The sequence below is a fragment of the Talaromyces amestolkiae genome (assembly GCF_001896365.1).
Source record: "Talaromyces amestolkiae strain CIB chromosome Unknown scaffold9.1, whole genome shotgun sequence".
Lineage (NCBI taxonomy): Eukaryota > Fungi > Ascomycota > Eurotiomycetes > Eurotiales > Trichocomaceae > Talaromyces > Talaromyces amestolkiae.
Genome location: NW_024468045.1, coordinates 1,010,285 through 1,030,597, shown reverse-complemented (window position 1 = coordinate 1,030,597; position 20,313 = coordinate 1,010,285). Strand labels below are relative to the sequence as shown.

The window sequence follows — 20,313 nt, the reverse complement described above, 5'->3', positions numbered from 1 at the left end:
GGGCCTGTCTGTTTGTCCTGCACCACGATTCCCTCAATGACTCTACGATATCCACCGCTTTGCAACAAAATTTGCGATAAGAATTTGTCTGTCCTTGTTTTAACACAGTGAATAGTCACACTTCACGATCTTTTCTCGGTTTTCTTTTTTGTCGGTTTCGGAAGTACATACCATGGGGTTAGGTTTTGTTTTGCTTACTTTCCGCTGATCGAGCGGGGTTTCACTTCTGCTCTCTTTGTAAGGGCAATTTTCATGCACATATTTACATTATTTTACTTGATCTCGTTATATCCCCCATCGTCGCTCATCAGAGCTCAAGGCATGCTACTGTACGAATAACAAATGCAATGCACATATCAATCATATTCTTTACTCGAAGAAGCACGTAGACAGATTGGAGGCACGGCACACTATCCGGATGACTCTTCCGGTACATCGAGATGTCAAATCCTTCATCTTTAAGAAGTTCAAAGTCAATCTCTTATCAGACAACAAACCAATTTTACCTCTTTCGGACAACTAGACCCTCTGACGCCAAAAAACTGACACAGAATTCGCCCTTCACCGCCTTTGTTTCTCTGTCTCCATTGTACTCGTAGTATGTATTGCGAGTGGAGCGGCGATAGGCCCCACTCCAAATTTTTTCTTCCTATCGTCACTTTGCTCTACCCGCCCCGTCAACCTCATCAACACCACTTGTTATCAGTATCTGTTGTTGACACGCCATCTTTTCTAGAGTGTCCTATTCTTTGTTCATCTATGATTTCGATTTATTCTCCTTGAATGCTGTCAGGCAGACAGCGCTGAGTCGACCTAACAGTGGGTCTGCAGTCTGTCGTGTGTCTCTTTTATTCGATTGAGCGGCTTGAATGGACTATCAACTTCGATATAAAAAAGAAACACACTACGAGAGTAGTTGACCAGTCTGAATAAACGGGGATGGCTGTATTTCCTCCTACCAACCGAACCTCAACCGCCAACATGCCCATCACATCATCACCCCCGCCCTCCATCCTCAAAACATCTAAATCATCCAGCAACAACAAAAAAGGATCGTCAACCGCAGGCAAAAAACGCAAGATAGTAGTAATAGATCTTGAGTCTTCGCCTGAGCCTACGCCAGCGCCTGTATTAAATGCCGGCAACGGTGATGGCCCGCCACCAGCCAAACGTGCCCGTGTGCAATTCGACGAGACGGCAGACACAAAACGATCACCACGACCGGTTGAAGACGATACACCGCAAGAAAAGAGTGCCGCTCTAGTCCGCGAGGAAATTCGACGTGCTATTCAGCGACATGTCTCCGGTGCGGATAGCGAGGGATATGATCAGATCAAGGAAATTTTCACCACGGACCCGAAAGCGGCGCCCGATGAAGAGAGTTCCGATATTCCTAGTCCTACATCGCTGAAGAGGCATATTATGGGTTTACTGTCGAATGTCGCTGCCTTGAACCGGGATTGCTCGGGGCTGGTTCATGCGGTTCTGGGCAGTGAATGGGTTGGTCGAGATGAGTCGTATGTCAAACTATTTGTCCGGTTTCTGGGAAATCTCGCTGCGACGCATACGGGATATATGCGACCGGTATTGAAGATGCTGGTCAACTATTTCGGAGAGAGTAAGCTCCCCTTTCACCATTTCTGAGGGCTTTTGTGCTGACGGTCATAGTCCCCAAAGGAACCGGCAGGCTTCCCGGACAGGCGAGCGTTTCGCACGAAGAGATCTACGACCGAGTGCATATGGCATTACGATATATCATGGAGCTGCTTCCGGCGGGAAGTAGCACATTATCGCCAATATTGTCGCAGCAGTTTCCGTTCGACACTGATTCTGCAAGAGCCAACGTTTTTTATACTCGCAATCTTATCAAGGTGATCGGCTACGCACCGGAGCTGCGAGGCGATATTTTGTCGCTGATTACCGAAAGGTTGATCAAGATCGACGTACAAATCCAGGTCGATATGGAAGATTTTGAAGATGAAGTGGGCGAAGATATTCTCGAAGAGCTCTCACGACCTTTTGAGATTGAGTACCTCGATGAAGAAGATTCAGACGATGAATCTGTGCTGAGCGATGATGAGGCAGACGCCGAGGCCAAACGGTTACAAACCGTCAAAAACAATATCAGCAAGGTCGATTCGATGATTGATCAACTGTTTGAATACTATTCGTCTCCATTCAAGGATGGCACGAACGATGTCAAACTTCAAACACTGGATCTGTTGATTCATCATTTTGTCAGCTATATTCTCCCGACATATCGATCCCGACATACGCAATTTCTGCTCTTTCATTTTTCGCAACTTAACCCTGATCTCGTGGATAAATTCGTCACATCATGCATGGAGATTATCAATAGCAAGTCACGATCGGCCATTATGCGTCAATCGGCAGCGGCATATCTAGGAAGTTTCGTCGCCCGAGGAAAGCATCTATCTTCTCGTTCTGTTCGGGATATCTACGAAATGCTGGGCAAGAATGTCTCCAACTTGTTAGAAATATACGATAAAACCTGCAAGGGCCCTGATCTTCGTCGCTACGGACCGTTTTATGCCTCCACGCAAGCACTCCTGTACATATTCTGCTTTCGGTGGAGGGATCTCACGACCGCAGCCGAAGAAAACGACGGCCTCGAAGACGAGGATCCGGACCTGGAAGACGTCACATTCCCCGAACCCGTGCGAGTCGTCCTGTATCGAGCCATTCACTCCAAGCTGAATCCACTCAAAGTGTGCTCTCCAGCAATCGTGACCGAGTTTGCGAAAATATCGCAACGCTTCGACTTCATATACATTTACTCCCTACTCGAAACGAACAAACGTATCCGCTTATCTTCCTTTAGAAGCGTCACTACTCTCTCCGACCCACGCTTTAGTATCGTCGAACGCGAGACTCGCGCGGGTAACGACGGTGCGGATGTCCTGGATGCTTATTTCCCGTTTGATCCATACCAACTGCCCAGAAGTAGACGGTGGTTGGAAGGGGATTATATAGAGTGGCGCGGCGTTTCGGGCGTTGATGATCAGGGCGGTGATGATTCGGATAGTGCTGCAGAGCAGGTAGATGATGATGTTGATGACGACGATGATGATGATCCTACAGCTACTGATGAGGAGTGACTGTTTTGTTAGACTAGATAAATGAATATGTACTAGCTAGGTCCATTGAACGATCTATACAAACACATGAAAAAATATACACATAATAACAAATCTATAACTATGCTATGCATACATTCACCCCATATAAACAGCCCAAAAAAACAAACGCTAAAATGCAACACACTATCCGCTCTCTCTCTGGAGTCGAGAAGAAATTAGACTTAAGAATGATCAAAAATAGCCTTCATCTCCGCACAAGCTGCTTTGTAGAATACGTTTATCTTTCCCTGATCCCGGAAGGGATTGGGAGACTTGTCCCACGCATGCGGCACTTTCTCAACCATCATTGCGCGCACCTTTTTACCCATATCCTCGAGTCTGCGCACGAAACGCTGACCTTCTTGAAGCAGCATGTCCCATTCACATGTATACAGAAAGATGTCGTGCGGTAGACCCGCGGCAAGCATTTCGTCAGTTGCGCGTTCGGGGCTGGCGAAGGGGGACGAGCGCTCGGTATGGTCCGGTAGGTAGGATTCGTCAAAGAGCGTGGTGAAGAATGATGGCATTGTCTTTCCGGGGATTACGCTCATGGCGCGCCGGTGGGCGCGAGAGGCTACAAAGTCCAGGAGTGGGTACCATGCGAATGTCGCCACGATTTGGAGGTTGCCTTGGTTTTCGGTCATGAGGTTTTGGGTGGAGTCAAAGGGTGTGATATTGACGATATCGCTGGCCGCGTCGTTTTTGAGTCGGTCTTGGAGCCGCAACGGAACGGTTATGGCGAGATTGCCACCGGATGAAAACCCTGTCAGCGCGATGCGGGATGCGTCGATTCCGAGTTCGCCGGCGTGCGCGGCGAGATACAGCAAAGCTTCGACGCCGTCGTCTACGGCTGCGGGGAATGGATGTTCAGGCGCAAGTCTGTATTGGACAGAGACAAATACGGCGTCGGTTTCTTTGAGGACGCATTTTGCCCAGTAGGAATCGTCCGTCGCACTTCCTAAAGTAAATCCGCCGCCGTGGAAGTTTACGACCACGGGGAATGGCCGTTGCGAGGAGAGACGGCGGGATTTGTTTCTGTATTGCCAATACGAAGAAGGGCAGTAGAAGTACAGATCGACCGTTCGCCCCCGGGTGCTGAATGGGATGCGGCGAACGAAGGATGGCCGTGGTGGGCCATGAGACCAGCCGACGGTGTGAAAGAACATGCCGATGGACATCAGGAAGCGCCAGATTCTGGCTTGCAGGGTGAGCCATGATCGGCTGTGTTGGCGGTGGGTGATCATTGTGCCATGTTGGGGCTTGTCGAGCGAGGAAAGGTGCGTGTGCGAAGTCTCGGACGGCTGGAGATTGGATGCCGAGGACGAGTTTTTGGTCAAGGAGTAAGAGGAGGGCTCGTCTTCCGGGGATCCGGCCATTGCGAGTTCGATTTTGGTGGTTGAGGTTGATTTCATGTGTTTGTGGAGAGAGATCGTGTGATGCAACGTCAGACGCCGGACGACGGTGAGTCGGATAACGGCTGCCGGTGGTTCCGATAAGCTATTTTACTCGTTATCTCCGTGTATTATTGTATGTTGTACGGAGTTGTCTTGAAGTATGTGCAGAAAAGGAGTATTTGATGAAGATAGGTTTAGTTGAGGTACAATAGAGTATTAATATTCTGTGTAGGAGCAGCGACACGTAATGCCTCATTCTGGGCAAACATCATTGGCAGATGGCGCAATACGACCGATACGAATGGATGTCCTCAGCCACAGTTCCAGAAGGAGCTTATTCCATCCGTGGTTTCTCATCAATTCTACATAACATAACTAACTAGTACGTGCATATTTACTTTGGATGAGTAAATGTAAATAGTAAGCAACTTAAAACCAATGTTTACATTTGCTCAGGGACAGCAGGCCGTCGCCTTATATACCATGTACACAATGTATACTATGGACACGCTGTCGCACAGGCAGGCAACGGAATGTCTACGTCATCGACATCGCAAGCGGCCGCTCATTGATGGAATGTTCCCACCTAATCCGGAGCCTGGAAGCGTCGTCCTGTTCTCTACTGTCGTCTGCTCTATTACATAGTATTGCGCAAACAGGGACAGACAGGGACAAAAAAAGAAAATGACATGACCTAACTCGCTAGCTTGTTAGTTGCCCTGCCGTGTAGACTAGCTGGATTACATCATCCGCGACTATCCGGACTGTCTTGAGACAGTCTAGAGAGCCTCGGTCTCGCCGAAGCTTGATTTGTTAGTCTTTTTTTTCTTCTGCGACTATCTGAGAATAGCTTCTGCAATTCAGGCACTTGTCTAGGCTGACGTCGTGTTAAGGAGTCGAAACTACTTGAACAGCTTTTTCCCTCTCCTTTTGATCTTGATTATCTGATTTATCTGATTTCTTCGCTTTTGCTACGTGAGTCTGCCGACTGGCCAGACCTCTCTGCCTAACAACCGATTGGCTGTTCCGTTATCTAACATACCGATCAATCACTACAGTACCCCTCCAATTTACGTACATAAGGGACCTTCAACATTTCGCATGGTCGACGGATTCCAACTCACTAGCTCGGCACATTGATCGCTTATTCAGCTTCTTGGTCAGTCTGAGTAAGTGTTTCCATCGTCTCTAGTCTACAGTCTGGCTGGTGGGCTGACTGGATCTGCTAGTCCGTGACTCCGACAACCCCGCCATCTTCAAACTTCCGGTGCATTCCTCACCTCTTCTCCTGTTAACCCACACTTGCAATTCACGCCTACGGGCAAACTCGTTACAATGTCAGGCATCAGACGCGCCCTCTCAAAAATCCGTGGGAAACATGAAGGTGTTATCAGCGATGCGGACAGCAGCGGCAGCGTCTCGCACTCCCATTCCCCGCGCCGCTCGCTGGTCGGCTTCCTGCGCGATCGTGACGAAATCTCCTCCTCTGACGATCTCTCAGACGACTCGTCAGGCCCAATGAGTAAAAATCAACAAAAACGACTCGCTCGCCAACAAGCTCGCCACGCCAAGTCTCGTCTGAGCGAGGAACAGAGAAATGACTCTGAACAACGCCGTATCGAAAAGGAAGTGGAGATCGCGCGTGAAGAGACTCCCGAAATGAAGGCGCGATATGGCGATTTGCCGCTCGTGCAGAGTCAGGAACGGACTGGAGAATCGCGTTTGAAGCTAATTGATATTTCGACCGATCTGATCGGCAAGGAAGTCTCCTTTACTGCTCGTCTGCATATTGTTCGTAACATGAGCGCCAAGCTCGTGTTTTTGGTTTTCCGTCAGCAACTCACAACCTTTCAAGGTGTCCTTCATGCCGAAGAAGGCAAGAAGTCGCTAGGTATGGTCGATTGGGCCGAACACCTGCGAACCGGTACCATTGTTCGCGTCCGCGGTATCATGCAGTCTCCAGCCGTCCCAGTTTTGGGCTGCACCTACCATGATGTAGAAATATCCATTGAACAACTTCACGTCGTTGTACGTCGTGAAGACCCTGTTCCTTTCTCAGTCTACGAAGCTGAGATTCGCACTGAAGAAGAAGAACGCGTCGAGGGTCGTTATAGCCACATTTCCGATCGCACGCGTTTGTCCAATCGTATTCTCGATCTTCGAACTGGTACTGCTCAAGCTATCTTTCGGCTGCAGTCAGCCGTTGGCAACCTCTGGCGTGCTGCTCTCGACGAGCGAGGTTTCATTGAAATCCATACCCCCAAACTGCAAGGCTCCGCGACAGAGTCCGGTGCAAGTGTGTTTGAATTGAACTATTTTGGTCGCTCTGCTTTCCTTGCTCAGAGCCCTCAATTGGCCAAGCAGATGGCAATCGCTTCTGATTTTGAGCGCGTGTATGAAATTGGTGCCGTGTTCCGAGCCGAAAACTCCAACACTCATCGTCATTTGACTGAATACACTGGACTCGATATCGAAATGGCCATCGAAGAACACTACCACGAAATGCTCGAGACCATCGATGCCGTCTTGAGAAACATCATCTCTGGAATCTACAGCAAGTACCGCCGAGAAGTCGAGGCCGTCAAACATCAATTTCCCTCTGATGACGTCGTTCTTGCTGAAAAGACTCCCGTCATCCCATTCCGCGAAGCTGTCGAGCTTCTCAACGCTTCTGGCTGGCGCAGTGAGGACGGCGAGCTGGTTTCCGCTGACGAGGACTTGCACACCCGCGACGAGATCCGACTGGGAGAGTTGGTCAAGGAGAAGTACGGCACCGACTACTACATCATCGACAAGTTCCCCGTCTCCGCTCGTCCCTTCTATACCATGCCCGACCCTAACGATTCCCGCTATACCAACTCTTTCGATATTTTCGTCCGTGGTCAAGAGATCGTCTCGGGTGGTCAGCGTATCCACGACGCCACAATGCTGGAAGAAAACATGAAAAATGTCGGCATCAACCCAAGCGACATGGAGGACTACCTCGAAGGCTTCCGCTGGGGCGCACCACCCCATGCCGGTGCTGGCGTCGGTCTCGAACGTTTCCTCATGCTTTTGCTGAAACTCGGCAACATCCGTCTCGCCTCTCTCTTCCATCGCGATCCCAAGAGCTTCCCACCCAAGCCTGCTATCCTTCAACTTCGCCATCCCGAATCCTCTACCGTCGAACCACCCTGGCAGAAAGAAGAACGCGGTCGTAAAGTCAACGACGAAAGTGAATATCAGCCTCTTGTCGAGCTCATTGCCAACTATGGCGATGCCACATCCACATCCTGGACAGACGAACGATACCAAATCTGGCGAGACCCCTTCACCGGTGCTGCTGTTTCGTACATCCCCAGCTACAACTATGCCATCATTCCTGGCGACCCACTCTGCGACCCTGGTCAATACAACCGAGTCATCAGCTCGTTCCTGCATTGGCTCAAACGCGAGACCAAGCTTAAACCCATCTGGATCTTGATTTCGCCTGCTGTTGAGGAAGTTCTTGGCGAGAAACTGGGATGGCGAAGTTTGTCCTGCATTGCTGAAGAGCGCGTTGACCCCAGTCGTAACTTGATGGCCTCGGATACCGAAGTCGCGCGAAAGATTCGACATGCCGAGAATGAGGGCGTCAAACTTGTCGATGTGCCTCACGGAGACCTGCCATCGGATGAGATCCGAGCTAAGATTGACCAACGTATCAAGGACTGGCTTGCCAACCGCAAGGGTACCCAGATCCATCTCTCAGAAATCGCTCCCTGGCGCGACTATGAGCACCGCTGGTACTTCTATGCCACCGACAAGGATGGAAATATCGCTGCATTTGTCGCTCTGGCCACGCTCGCCCCTCGTCAGGGTATGCAAGTGAAATACAGTCTCGATTTCCCAGATTCCCCCAACGGCACAATCGAGCACATCGTCACCCACGCGATTCAGACCGCAGCTAGGTCAGGCGTGAAATCACTCACCTTCGGTGCTGGTGCAACGGCCCACTTGACACCCGGCCACCACATGAAGGGCGCCAAAGTGCGTATGCTGCAGCATACCTACGAGGCAGTCGCTAAACAGTTCCATCTAACGCGCAAGAGTGAGTTCCGTATGAAACTGGGTGCGCACGAAGAGCCGCTGTATATTGCTTATCCGCCTCATGGATTGGGCTCGCGCGGTATTCGTGCTATTATGAATTTCTTCGAGGATTAATCCGTTTGCCTTTTTGAATGTGAGCAGTACAAGAGAGTTAATAGAAGAAGTTACGAAAGAAAGAGAAAAATAGAGAGGAGAAACAAAGGATTATACATTTGAAGACAAGCGGTTCGTGCGCAGGGCGTGTGGCTCAGCCTCTTCCCGATCCCGGGTCCCATCATCGGTCTTAGCTCGCCCTGCTTGATCATCTCATCTCCATCGTCTTTATGTCATTGCTGTTTGCTCATACTTGACTTTCCTATTTCTTGATTTTGTTTAGTCGAGCATATTCCCCTTTTGTATGTTGACTGTCATGTTTGCTTGATGTATGTATGTAATGATGACTCGCCGTCTTGTTTAGTTGATATGAATTGACATACAATTTCCGTCTAACATCAGAAGCGCTAGTTTTAGAAGATGTTTCGATTTTTTAGAGACTCGCGTGTTCAATTAGGGTAATGCTGGTCCTTTAACCAGTACACGTTCATATTGCGGGCTTGGTCTTGAAGTTGTCTGCAAGGATTCGCATGACCGCAATTTTTGCTTTGATGCTGTAGACGAACAATGAATGTCTTTCCATCGACTATCAGGAAACTCATGGGTCGCCTCATCGCCTAAGCCCTTGATGATTTAATGTTGAGCAATGGCTCGTCTTCTGGAGTATAATAACTTTATAAGATATACATAAGAGTATGTAAGCTTACCCTTTAGGAAAACCCAATTAATTTTTATATGATATTATAAGTAAAAGATTTGATACTAATTTATCTAGGTAGTTAACTAAAAACCAACCCGCCCCATCCCAACTCTAATTTCTCATCCCCTCGGAGGTCAATGTCGGTCACGACTCACAGGACCCTGCGGATGAATAAAAGTATTATTAGTGAGGAAAAGCGACAGATGATAACTTGTTTGCGTTCGGATGGAGGAAAGGAGTCTTGTACATACAAAAACCCGTTAGCGCCGTTGGCGCTAGATAGTGCATGTGGAGCTGTCCTGTCTCTCTGGCAATGATTTTGTTTATGTAATCCAGCTCCTGCCCCTTGACTTTCTGCAAATAAAATCATATTTCTACTTCCCATGGACGCTTCTTTTTAAAATGCAGTCTATAAGCCGTTCCTTGATACGCATATCTTTCCTTCGTACCAGAATTTCTCCAATATCGCCATCAGTGCCGGCGACATCCGTTCCTCAAGGCGAACTTGTCGATGAAGAGATCAGTCCTGGATATAACCCTAAACACTATTATCAAGCGAGACCGGGGCAAACCCTTGCTGATAGTTATCAACTGTTGGTTAAGATCGGATGGGGAGCGGGTTCAACCGTATGGCTCGCTCGAGATGTTGCAAGGCATGAATCGTTGCTATCTGCGGTCAAATTTCCTATCACTAACTCTAAGACGGACCTTTGATAGATATCGATGGCAGACTGAGCGCTTAGTGGCCTTGAAGATCATAAACAATGATAACCCGAAAGGCGCTTACCGCGAGCGTGATATTGAAGTAACATTGCGCAGCAAACCGCCTCACATCGTGGTCGTCCCGTTATCCGCACTTGTCTCGACAGCTTTGAGGTGACAGGCCCTATAGGAACCCATTTGTGCTTGGTCTACGAACCTGCAAGAGAACCACTCTGGATTTTTCAGAGAAGATTTGAGGGCGAGAGGTTGCCTCTATCAATGGCTAAAGGTTATATTCTTATCCTTTTAGCTGGCCTTGATTACCTTCATTCCCAATGTCGGGTTGTACACACAGGTGAGTAACACACTCAGCACTCTTATATTTAGGAACATACAACTGATATTATTTTCAGATCTGAAGCTCGATAATATATTGGTAACATTCGAAACTGAAAACATTCTTCCCAAATTTGCCAGAGAACAAGCGGTTCATTCCATGCAACTCAAGACGGATCCAGATACCGGTCGAGCTATCTATCGCTGTCATAATGACTTCGGGCCCCTCGACCCGAGCAAGTTAGGAAACATATATCCTCAAATAACTGACTTTGGTGCGTCGGTATTACTTGATGATGACAGTAATAATGACGCTACTCAACTGGGTACCCGTCCCATACAGCCTGACTATTATCGTGCGCCAGAAGTTATTCTTGGTTGCGGTTGGAGCTTCAGTGCAGATATATGGAATCTGGGTGTTTTGGTAAGAGATACATAGGAATTATGCCTACCTATTCGTATATCTTAGCTCATATTCCCCAACAGGCGTGGAACATAATCGAAGGTACAGAGTTATTCACTCAGGTACAAGATGCAGGAGGAAATTATGTTTCAAAGGCACATCTAGCGGAGATGATAGCACTGCTTGGCCCACCACCCAAGAAATTACTCGTGATGTCAGATTCCATGGCGCAGGTCGAATGGTCTCCGGCTATTACAGATGAGAGAGGCAAGACTTATAAAAATAACAGAGACTATTTCGGTGGGCCATTTTTTGATGGGGAAGGTAGGTAACCCATGTTCAAACTTACGTACTATTCACGCTGATTTAGTTGGAAGGCAAATTCCTCCACGATGATCTGGTACCGACACGGAAACTTGAAGATACACTTCCAACATTGGAAACTAGAGAAAGGGAAGCTTTTCTAGCTTTTATCAAACAAATGCTGGTATGGTTGCCTGAAGAGCGAAAGACGGCACGGGAGTTGATGGACCATCCATTCCTCAACGATTGATTGAAACTACGCGAAGCTGGAATGAAATAGGCTTGGCAGGCTCGAGTCCTGCCTTCATCGAATGAACTAGCAAAACATGAGGAGGAGTATAAGCTGTTCGTAGCAGCACAACAGTTGAAACATGGTCTATCAAGTCTGCTTAATTCCGCGACAGACGGATGGGTTCCCCAGATACAGTGGGATGACAAAAAAGTGTTGGCACCGCTAAGCATCCATACGCACAAGGGTACCAACACTTTTTTCATGGTACTGTACCTGGGAACTAACAAGCGCATTCCACAGGGGATTATTTGACGGCACGGTGACTGCTATGTTAAAAAACAAGAACTTCGATCATGASGAGCCAGTAAAGGACGAAGGAATTCTTGAATCAATATAGCCATTTGATCCGAAGACTTGATATTAGCTGGTTTGACCGGCAGGAAATGTTTCATGACCAAGTGCGGTTTAGTTTTTGTATTCATATTACAAGTCCCATATGTAGTCTAGATTCTCCCGGAAAAGCATGTAAATAGATCGTCTCTAGTTAATTTACTCAGATGGCTCCAAATCTACTACGTAGTAGCATCATCAACTCATGGTATACATTTTCTCGATTAGGCTTAGTCTTAGGGCTTAGATGTCCAGTCATCGATATCAGTTCATTCATTCTACGGGCCCTTTCCTGCAAAAACATCACTATTGTAAACGAACAATCGGGTTGGAGTATTATCTTAACTGATACTTTCTATGACTAAGTAGAATCCTCAGAGACAACTGTTGTACCTAGGTAGGCTCCCAAATGGGGGAATCCGTGATTCCCTGACGGAAATTGTCGTACCTATGTGCTTGATTTTCCCTGAGGCGTTGCAGCTTTCCTGTTCCATTTTAGTGCTCACCCCATTGCTGCTTTTACTCCCTGAGTAAAACTAAGCACGATGCAGAGATAAAAACTAGCGTATATATTTTTCACAATAGTACCGTTTTCAGAAGCTTCCCTGGGATACAGGGTAGGTCCCTGCCTATAACGGACAGCTCCAAAAGGAAATCATTAACGAATAGAGCTCTGTTCTCTAGCATTTAAGGAAAAATTAAAATATAGCATGGAGTTGAAAGAGAATATAACTAAGCTAGAATTAAGTAGAAACACTAATCCAAAAAGAGACAGCATTTATACTTATAGCTATACTTGCATAAGATTCTTTTCCCCTATTATCAAAACTGTCTTAGAAGAGAAAATATAGTCAGATACTAGTTATTACTCAAAGTAAATATATTGATACTTCTGGAAAAGATTCCATACAACCTCTATATCCAGAACGCCACGAAAGAGACCCCTCCTATCAAAGTACATAGAAGCATAAACAACACAGTGTACCACAAAAGAAGAAAGCAGAAAGAAAATTATCCAGATTAGAGACTTATATTAAGATCGCATAGAACACCAAACGAAGGGTTGATGTTCTATAGGATCCAACCAGTGGCAGCCATAGACAACATAAACTCCACCCGATTAATCTTTGGACCTACGGCGTCACGGCGATGTCTCTACATTCTTCTAATATGCCAATTCTTCATATCCAAGATCAGATATCTGGGATATCTGGGCGCGGGTTCGTAACTCGGGTAGTAATTCGGGGTGCGATATCTATGTATGATAGGGTACAAATCATTGATCATCTGATCATTATACACTTTTACCTCAAATTAGAAATTTCTTTCATCAGACAATAATACGTGCATATGTATAGCTACATGACAGCAGCATTCTTTGGATGTCCAAGCTGCCATCCACAATCTGAATTTTCTATACGCAACATAAACCCCAGAGAATGTATACATCGCGGAGCAAGTAGGCCTCAACTACTCAAGAATAGGTGGCAAGTTGAATAGTTGCCAATAGCTTTCAAAATCGAGCGTCTGGGTGTCACCGATGGCTTTCCCAAAAACTTCCCGCTTTGTCATTCCGTTTCCCAGATATGTGAACCGATTGGATCCGACATATTCGAAAGAATAGTCTTCCCACCGGGGCTCTTTGAGAGCTTGGATGAAGTGATAACTGCTGCCACCATATATCGCCGTGATTCTGCCATTAGCCATTCCTTGTTTGTACCAGCTACTGCAAGGGGCCGACCAAACGGTCTTTTCAAGGAATCTCTGCGAGTGTTCGTTGTATTCTTGTTGTGCATCGAGGGAGATATCCATAGATCTAATGCTCTGTGTTTGCAGTTTGGATATGCATTTGGCTATATAAATTCCAGTCATCTGAATTGCTTGCACCAGAGATCCATTCGAGATTGGGGAATTTGGTCCAATGAATGCTGTTGAGTATCAGTTAATGGAAGCTTCACTGACTTGAGGATTCTAGAGCGTACTTACAAAAGTAATTAGGGAACCCGGAGACAGTAATCCCGAAATATGCCTCGGGAGCCTCATTCTCCCACTTAGTTGCGAGATTGACTCCATTACGGCCGATGATGGGGAATACTGGCTTGAAGGAGGTGTCGAACCCAGTCGCACAGCATATAACATCACACGGAATGTGGCGGCCGTCTTTGGTGATGATGCCTGAGTCGATGATTCTATCCAGGTTTTTCCACTCCAATATCACGTTATCCTGCAACAGAGACTCGAGGAATCCTTGACCTGGTGTAAGACGCCTGCAACCAACTGGGAATTTGGGGATAAGCTGTTCGGCAATTGTTCTTCCTTTTTTAGAAAACCCTAGCCTCTCCTCCATGGTCTTTTTGAAATGTAGGAAGCTCTCTTCTGCCTCACGAGAACCAAGAAAAAACTGTTTGAAGCCTTGAATGCGAGCATTCTGTAGAGACTTTCTATGAGCGAGAAGATACTCAGGGTCCTCGATAAAGCGGTTGAGCTCTTTGGAAGTATAGTTGTAGGCTTCATCAACTTCGGGATCTCCGACCCCCGGCTGACTGACACCAGGGTCTGGGGTGATCCAGGTCTCTGACCGGGCAAACAAGGTCGTATGATCTGCAACTTTGGCGACTTGAGGAAGGATTTGAATACCTGAAGACCCAATTCCTATTACGCCGGCTTTTTTCCCCTTGAAATCATATTCTTGATCCCAGTTGGCAGAGTGCATGAGCTTTCCTTTGAAACTACCGATACCTTCGATATCAGGCCACTTCCAATTGTCCAATACTCCACCGGCATTGATGAAAATGTCACAAACGTCAACAAACGTAGACCCGCTGGCCTCTACTGTCAAGTGCCATTTTTTATCATTTTCCTCCCATCTTGCTTTGACAACTCGATGGTTATAAGCAAAGTATTCTTCGCAGTCGTATTTTTTGGCGGTGTCTTTCATGTACTGATGTATCTGCTCCGAAGTAGCATAATAATTCTTCCAGTAAGGATTTGGCTCGAAGCTGTACTGATAATTATGTGCAGGGATGTCGCACTGGCAACCCGGATACCTTTACGCATTAGTTAGACTAGTCTTTCGTGTCCATTATGGCATCATAAACCTGTTCACGAGCCATGTTCCTCCCATGTCGTGATTCTTCTCGTAGACTTGAAATTCAAGATTGGCCTCTCGGAACTTCTCCTTTACAATGATAGCCATCATCAAACCAGAGTAACCAGATCCTATGCACACGACCCGTAGTGAGCGCCGTGATTCTATTGGCAGATTTTCAAAATGGTATGTTCCTTCCTGATCTCTCCAAGCAGGAACCCCAGTTTTCCCATCTGCGAGATCCTGTGTGAGCATCTTTTACCTTGGGCAATAGAGATCCTGCAAAACAATAAATAAAGTAGTTCAACGTAAAGAGGAGGAATTCAATGCAAGAAGCGATGTTGAAGATTCACTTGTGGAATATTGCTGCCCATATACTTGATAAACAGTGGCCCTATAGTGTCTACTCCCAGCGATGATTCCATCTTTCCGAAATTAATTGCCTGCAAGCAACGTATAGCATTTCCACACTCATGTGTCAGTGACCCATAGTCCATATCCCCGTGTATACAACATGGAGGAGTTTATTGTGGCGCCATGCTGTTCGACGGAGGTCGCATCTCCGTCTTCTCCGTAACTTCCGTGATACCTACGTAGTCTACGTACATTTAGTGGCTAAACAATAAACGATCTTTATATTTTGAATTTTATACTTCCGCATCTCCGTACTCGAGAAATTTCCGAATTTAAGCCAACTGACGAAGGATGAAGCACAAAGGACATAGGATTAGGAGTTACGGAAGGGAAATTTTGGCGGAATATTGATCTAGTCACATTTCGATATGAATCCCTTAGAATGGTATGACAGAAAAGTGCGGGCATTGGAATCTTTTCTGACAGTTGTAGGGACACATACATTTCCACCTTGGGCCTGACAACAGTAGAGGAGCGTTCTGTGCTTGTTGATTGCATCCTGAGTAATGGCATGGATGGGCACCCCTCTCAAAGCTTGAAGGGATGGACCAGGTTACCGTTGTATATCAAACCGCTATCCGATGAACTTATCGAACGTGACATTGCCGATTTGGAGAAGAAATGCGTACTCTCCGTCCCCTGTGATCAAATACGCGACGAGCTCTTTTTAGCATTTCTAAAGTATGTATATCCTTTTATGCCCGTTGTTGAGCTCAGGAATTTCCTCCACGTGATTATCATGGGACGCGACAATTCAGGCCCTAGGATTAGTCTGTTCCTCTTTCATGCAGTCATGTTCGCAGGAGCTATGTTTGTCGATATATGCTTTTTGCACACGTTAGGTTATCAATCCAGAAAAGACGCCTGTAGCGACTTTTATAGGAAGGCTACTGTAGGTATTCATATGTCTCAATGCCGAGAGGGTTACGCTGATTGAAGAATTTCCAAGCTACTCCATGAACTTGAATATGACTCAGATCCATTATCGAAGATCCCTGCACTCCTACTCCTGAGCTATTCGTATGACGATAATGACGACAAAGATCCACGCTATTGGATCGGTCGTGCAATTTCGTCTTCAGTCAAGGCCCGACTAGATGATGATGGTTACAATTACGCTCAGGAAGATGCAGTAGGAAAGCTTCGACGGCGCATCTGGTGGTCTTGTTACATCAGAGACCGCCTGGCATCACTCGCAGCGGGAAGACCACTCAGCGTAAAACACGACCCCAAGAAAATATCGATGCTTTCGATAGATGACTTCGAAGTTGCAGATATACATCCTTATATTTCAGTGCTATCATTTGATCTTGCTCAGAAACAGCGGGAACTTGCCATCATCTGCATAGAGATGGCTAGGCTTTGTGTGTGCATTGGCAAGGTCTTGAGCACGAGATTTTCTCGCAAGGCGATAAACGACCCTGAATTAGCAGACTCAATGAGGACAATACTACAACCGATCTCACTTCAAGCTATACGTAACCATTACATCGAAAATGAGTTGCTATTATGGTTTAAAAATCTTCCGCCAGAAGCAGAGTTGGGCACCCAGTCATATGAAGTTATGAACAGTCAGATTGATATCTCTCTCGTTCATCGTGGTTTTCTCCATCTGATGTACTACGCCTGCAGAGGAGCTTGTTGTCCAATTCAACCTGCAACCTCCATTGATGAAATCAACATATCAGAGCGAATAGAATTGAAGAGAAAACGGAAACACTTTGCATCTTCATCTGTTACCATTGTGAAAAAATTACAAGACCATCAGGTCGTCCAGTTTCTGCCACCAACAGCAGCACCAATTCTGCTGCCAACTCTTATCGAACGAATATGTGCCCACAAGTTCGACAGGAGGGAAAGTGAGAATGCTCTTGATGATGTAGGCCACTGTCTTGAAGTCCTGGAAGCTCTACAACATAGACACAATGTTGTTGCCACTGTTTTAGAGTTTATTGAAGTCTTCAGACAGAGGATAGGTTGCTCAGCTACTTGTCGTGAACTCGTCTCAGCGTCGGTTTTGGACGTTCAAAGTAACTATCAGAAATCATTAGACTCCTCGAATGGAGGTGAGAAGACGTCTTCTGATGACCCAGAACAGTTCATGTCTTGCCCTTGGAAAGATTCAGGTCCTAAATTTGGAAACAATGGCATCATTATGGATCTAGATGAATTTTTGGATCTTCATGATTACTAGGGCAAATAAATTCGGGCTGAAAATAAACAAGAACATCATTTTGAACTTGATAGCATTCTGTATACGGTGGAATGAGAAGATGGAATTACAAATGATCATAAAGAGACATACCCTGTTTGCTCTAAAGGTAGTATAGATTCTGTAGCCGTCAATCTTTATTCCATTATAAGTATTTCAGCCAGAAACTACCCTTGAGGCAAAGTTCAAACAATGTATTGAGTTTTCTCCCATCTTTGCAAATTTAAAACTGAAAATGTCTTGATAGTGGGTTAGGCCAGAAACTCAGGCACCTCGGATGCTCCTTGCCATTTTTTAATGCCACACCTTTCTACAATTTTTAGGCATACGTCTCTAACAGCGGTCACTTCCTCTCGACTAACCCCATTCCTCAACATGCCTAACATATGACCATAAGCATGAGATTGACAATCATTACCAATCAAGGCTGCTACCATTACTTGTCCTGTCTCAGGGATACCCAAAATATCTTGGAAGGAAAAAACACGTCCATAAAGTAACTCTAGCAAGAGTCAGCTATCGAATACTAAATTCTCGTCGATTACAGACCTAATACAATGTAGTCATAATCAGCAGCAGCAATTCGAGTCGGGTTGGGGTCCGTATCTGGATCTTTGCCGTAGATACTCTTCACTAAGTCCTTTCCCCGCCGAGAAGCGATGTCGGGATTTTCATTTTCGCTGACAGTACATGTGAAGTGTTAATATAGGTTCTTTTCATATGATCAATCCTGAAAAGGTAGTCGTCATACCGATAACACTTTGAGTCACGGAGAATATCAGGAGTGGCCTGTGCTAAGGCTCGTAGGGCTACACCTGTCTAGTAAAGCCGTGAAAAAACCAGTAAGTTGAACAAGTCATAACCATAGATCACATATGCCTAGGATTGCGATATTCAGAAGTATTCTCACCTTAGCTGCTCCGATAACCCCTAACGCCTTTGTGAGTCCCTCGCGGATGATTCTAGTCTCTTCGAACTGGCGATCTTTGTGGATGTATGACTTTAAAAGTACTTGATACAGCGGCGGAATTTCTTCACTGTAGTTGAGACCAGCCAGGCACGCAATAGCGGAAAGATACCACCGCAACCGGTTGCTAGGAACTGACGATTCGACCCGGGCAAGTTCTGAGTAAAATTGCTCATCGAGAATTGTCATAATGAAGTTCTAAATTCGTAAAACAGGGGGAACAACCGAGTAAAGCCGTTTTACATGTATCTAGCCACGGTCAGATGACGAAGCACAAATATCACGTCAGGTCCTAACTCTTTGTCTGAGCACCATAGAGATATATATTAATGCTCTTGTCAAAATCTCTTTGAGCAATATTTGCACTACGGAGAACTCTGGATGCATTGTTCAGAGTTCGGAGAATTGACCTCCGAGAACTCCAAGCCATAGCAAGTGGGACGGGGAGTATATTCAACATTTTCGCGAATGTTTGGTTTTGGTTAAGTTCTTATAGAGAATATTTTTTCTTTGTGAGCTTCTACCAGGTGTTTGTAGACCTCAGTACTATAACGAAAAGGATGGCAGTCATTGTTTCTCCTGTCGTTCCGATTGCTACATCGAATAATCGCGAGCGGGTAGGCCGGTATTCTCTCACCAGTGACATTCGAATGCAATCTGACAGGATATGCAGTTTTTACGTCTACTTAAAGATGTTGCCGATGAAACCCTCCATCACGAACCTAACTGTCTAGGATACTGTTGGCTAGTATCTGAAACAGAAGGATCAAACGAAGTTCGTGGCCTGGAGATATATGCGAACGAAAACGCGCTAGAGATTACACATCGAGCTGGAAAGGCATACCAAATGTTTCGCTCTGCATTATCCACTGAAAAACTGGCTCCGCCTCCGGCGCCTGGCGACTTGGTATTTTGGCATGATACAGCGTGGGGATTTCGTCAGAGACAAAACGAGAAATTCAGCTTCATGGCAGAAAGTCAATGCAGAATTGTCACAATCGAGTATAAAGTCAACGACCCACAGAAGATAGATGAATTGTTAGCCTTACTCAAGACAACAGTCGAGGATAAGAGCCACTCAGGCCTAATTGTATACATTGCAAGCACGACAGACGATTTTAAAAGGGTGCTGGTTGTAGAGGGGTATTCCACAGAAGAAGAGTGCAGTCTTTCCCAAGACTTAGATCCTACGATAGTCAGGTATGGACACCCAGAAATGCGAGAAAAGCAATCGACCTGACAGAAACTCCCCCGTCTATTTAGTCTGCCAAATGGTCTCGTGCAAGTGATCAGGGTTGCGTCTTGGAAGCCATCAGGTGTAGGCTTTATTCGATAGGAAGACTGCTTCAATAACCTTTTCGATCGTCAGCTCTTGTTTCGGTACCAATTGGCTGTCATCTCATTTATGTTCTTTAACTATTACTTTGGTAACTTAGTCCGGACCAAAGTATATGATTTCGTACAGTTGAAACAAAAGTCGTGGGATCCCTGGACATATTAATCAGTACTGAATCACTCCTTAAAAGAGAGCGTATAATTGCCTATGATCCCTCCCTACGCGAAGTCTTCCTCAAGTGTTGTTAGATTGGTGGGTCTACTTCAGGCCAATCCGGAATATTAGCTTACTAGGATGGCAAAAGAAGAACTTACTAGCAAGATTGTATGTTGAGTTCTCTCTGTCTTTCCGAGGATTTGAGGATCCAAAGCCGGGTTTTATAGACATTCTAGCGAGCTGGCTTGCTCGCCTCTGGCTTTTAGGTTGACACCATTTGTGACCTGTCATGAGGGGTAGATTTGGGGTTACAAATTACCTAGTGCTTCTGATTGACTGTCTCATTCGACTGCTTCTGAATATACGGGTTATCTGACAA

At 46.1% G+C, this 20,313-nt stretch overlaps 4 protein-coding genes across 4 annotated transcripts; 2 read left to right on the top strand and 2 right to left on the bottom strand.

Annotated features, from left to right (window-relative positions):
- Positions 1-981: 981 nt before the first annotated feature.
- On the top strand, positions 982-3,119 carry BHQ10_005350 (uncharacterized protein; the record flags this gene model as incomplete). The annotated part of the gene is made up of 2 exons (XM_040877817.1): positions 982-1,618; positions 1,669-3,119. The coding sequence occupies 2 exons, from the start codon at positions 982-984 to the stop codon at positions 3,117-3,119; spliced, it is 2,088 nt and encodes a 695-aa protein (XP_040733854.1).
- A 203-nt stretch (positions 3,120-3,322) lies between these two features.
- On the bottom strand, positions 3,323-4,516 carry BHQ10_005349 (uncharacterized protein; the record flags this gene model as incomplete). Its single annotated transcript, XM_040877815.1, has 1 exon — positions 3,323-4,516. One exon carries the CDS (start codon positions 4,514-4,516, stop codon positions 3,323-3,325), a length of 1,194 nt encoding a protein of 397 aa, XP_040733853.1.
- Positions 4,517-5,869: 1,353 nt separating this feature from the next.
- On the top strand, positions 5,870-8,716 carry BHQ10_005348 (uncharacterized protein; the record flags this gene model as incomplete). Its single annotated transcript, XM_040877814.1, has 1 exon — positions 5,870-8,716. The coding sequence occupies one exon, from the start codon at positions 5,870-5,872 to the stop codon at positions 8,714-8,716; it is 2,847 nt and encodes a 948-aa protein (XP_040733852.1).
- A 4,515-nt stretch (positions 8,717-13,231) lies between these two features.
- On the bottom strand, positions 13,232-18,631 carry BHQ10_005347 (uncharacterized protein; the record flags this gene model as incomplete). The annotated part of the gene is made up of 6 exons (XM_040877813.1): positions 13,232-13,689; positions 13,748-14,808; positions 14,860-14,980; positions 18,025-18,155; positions 18,227-18,294; positions 18,386-18,631. 6 exons carry the CDS (start codon positions 18,629-18,631, stop codon positions 13,232-13,234), a joined length of 2,085 nt encoding a protein of 694 aa, XP_040733851.1.
- Positions 18,632-20,313: the final 1,682 nt, after the last annotated feature.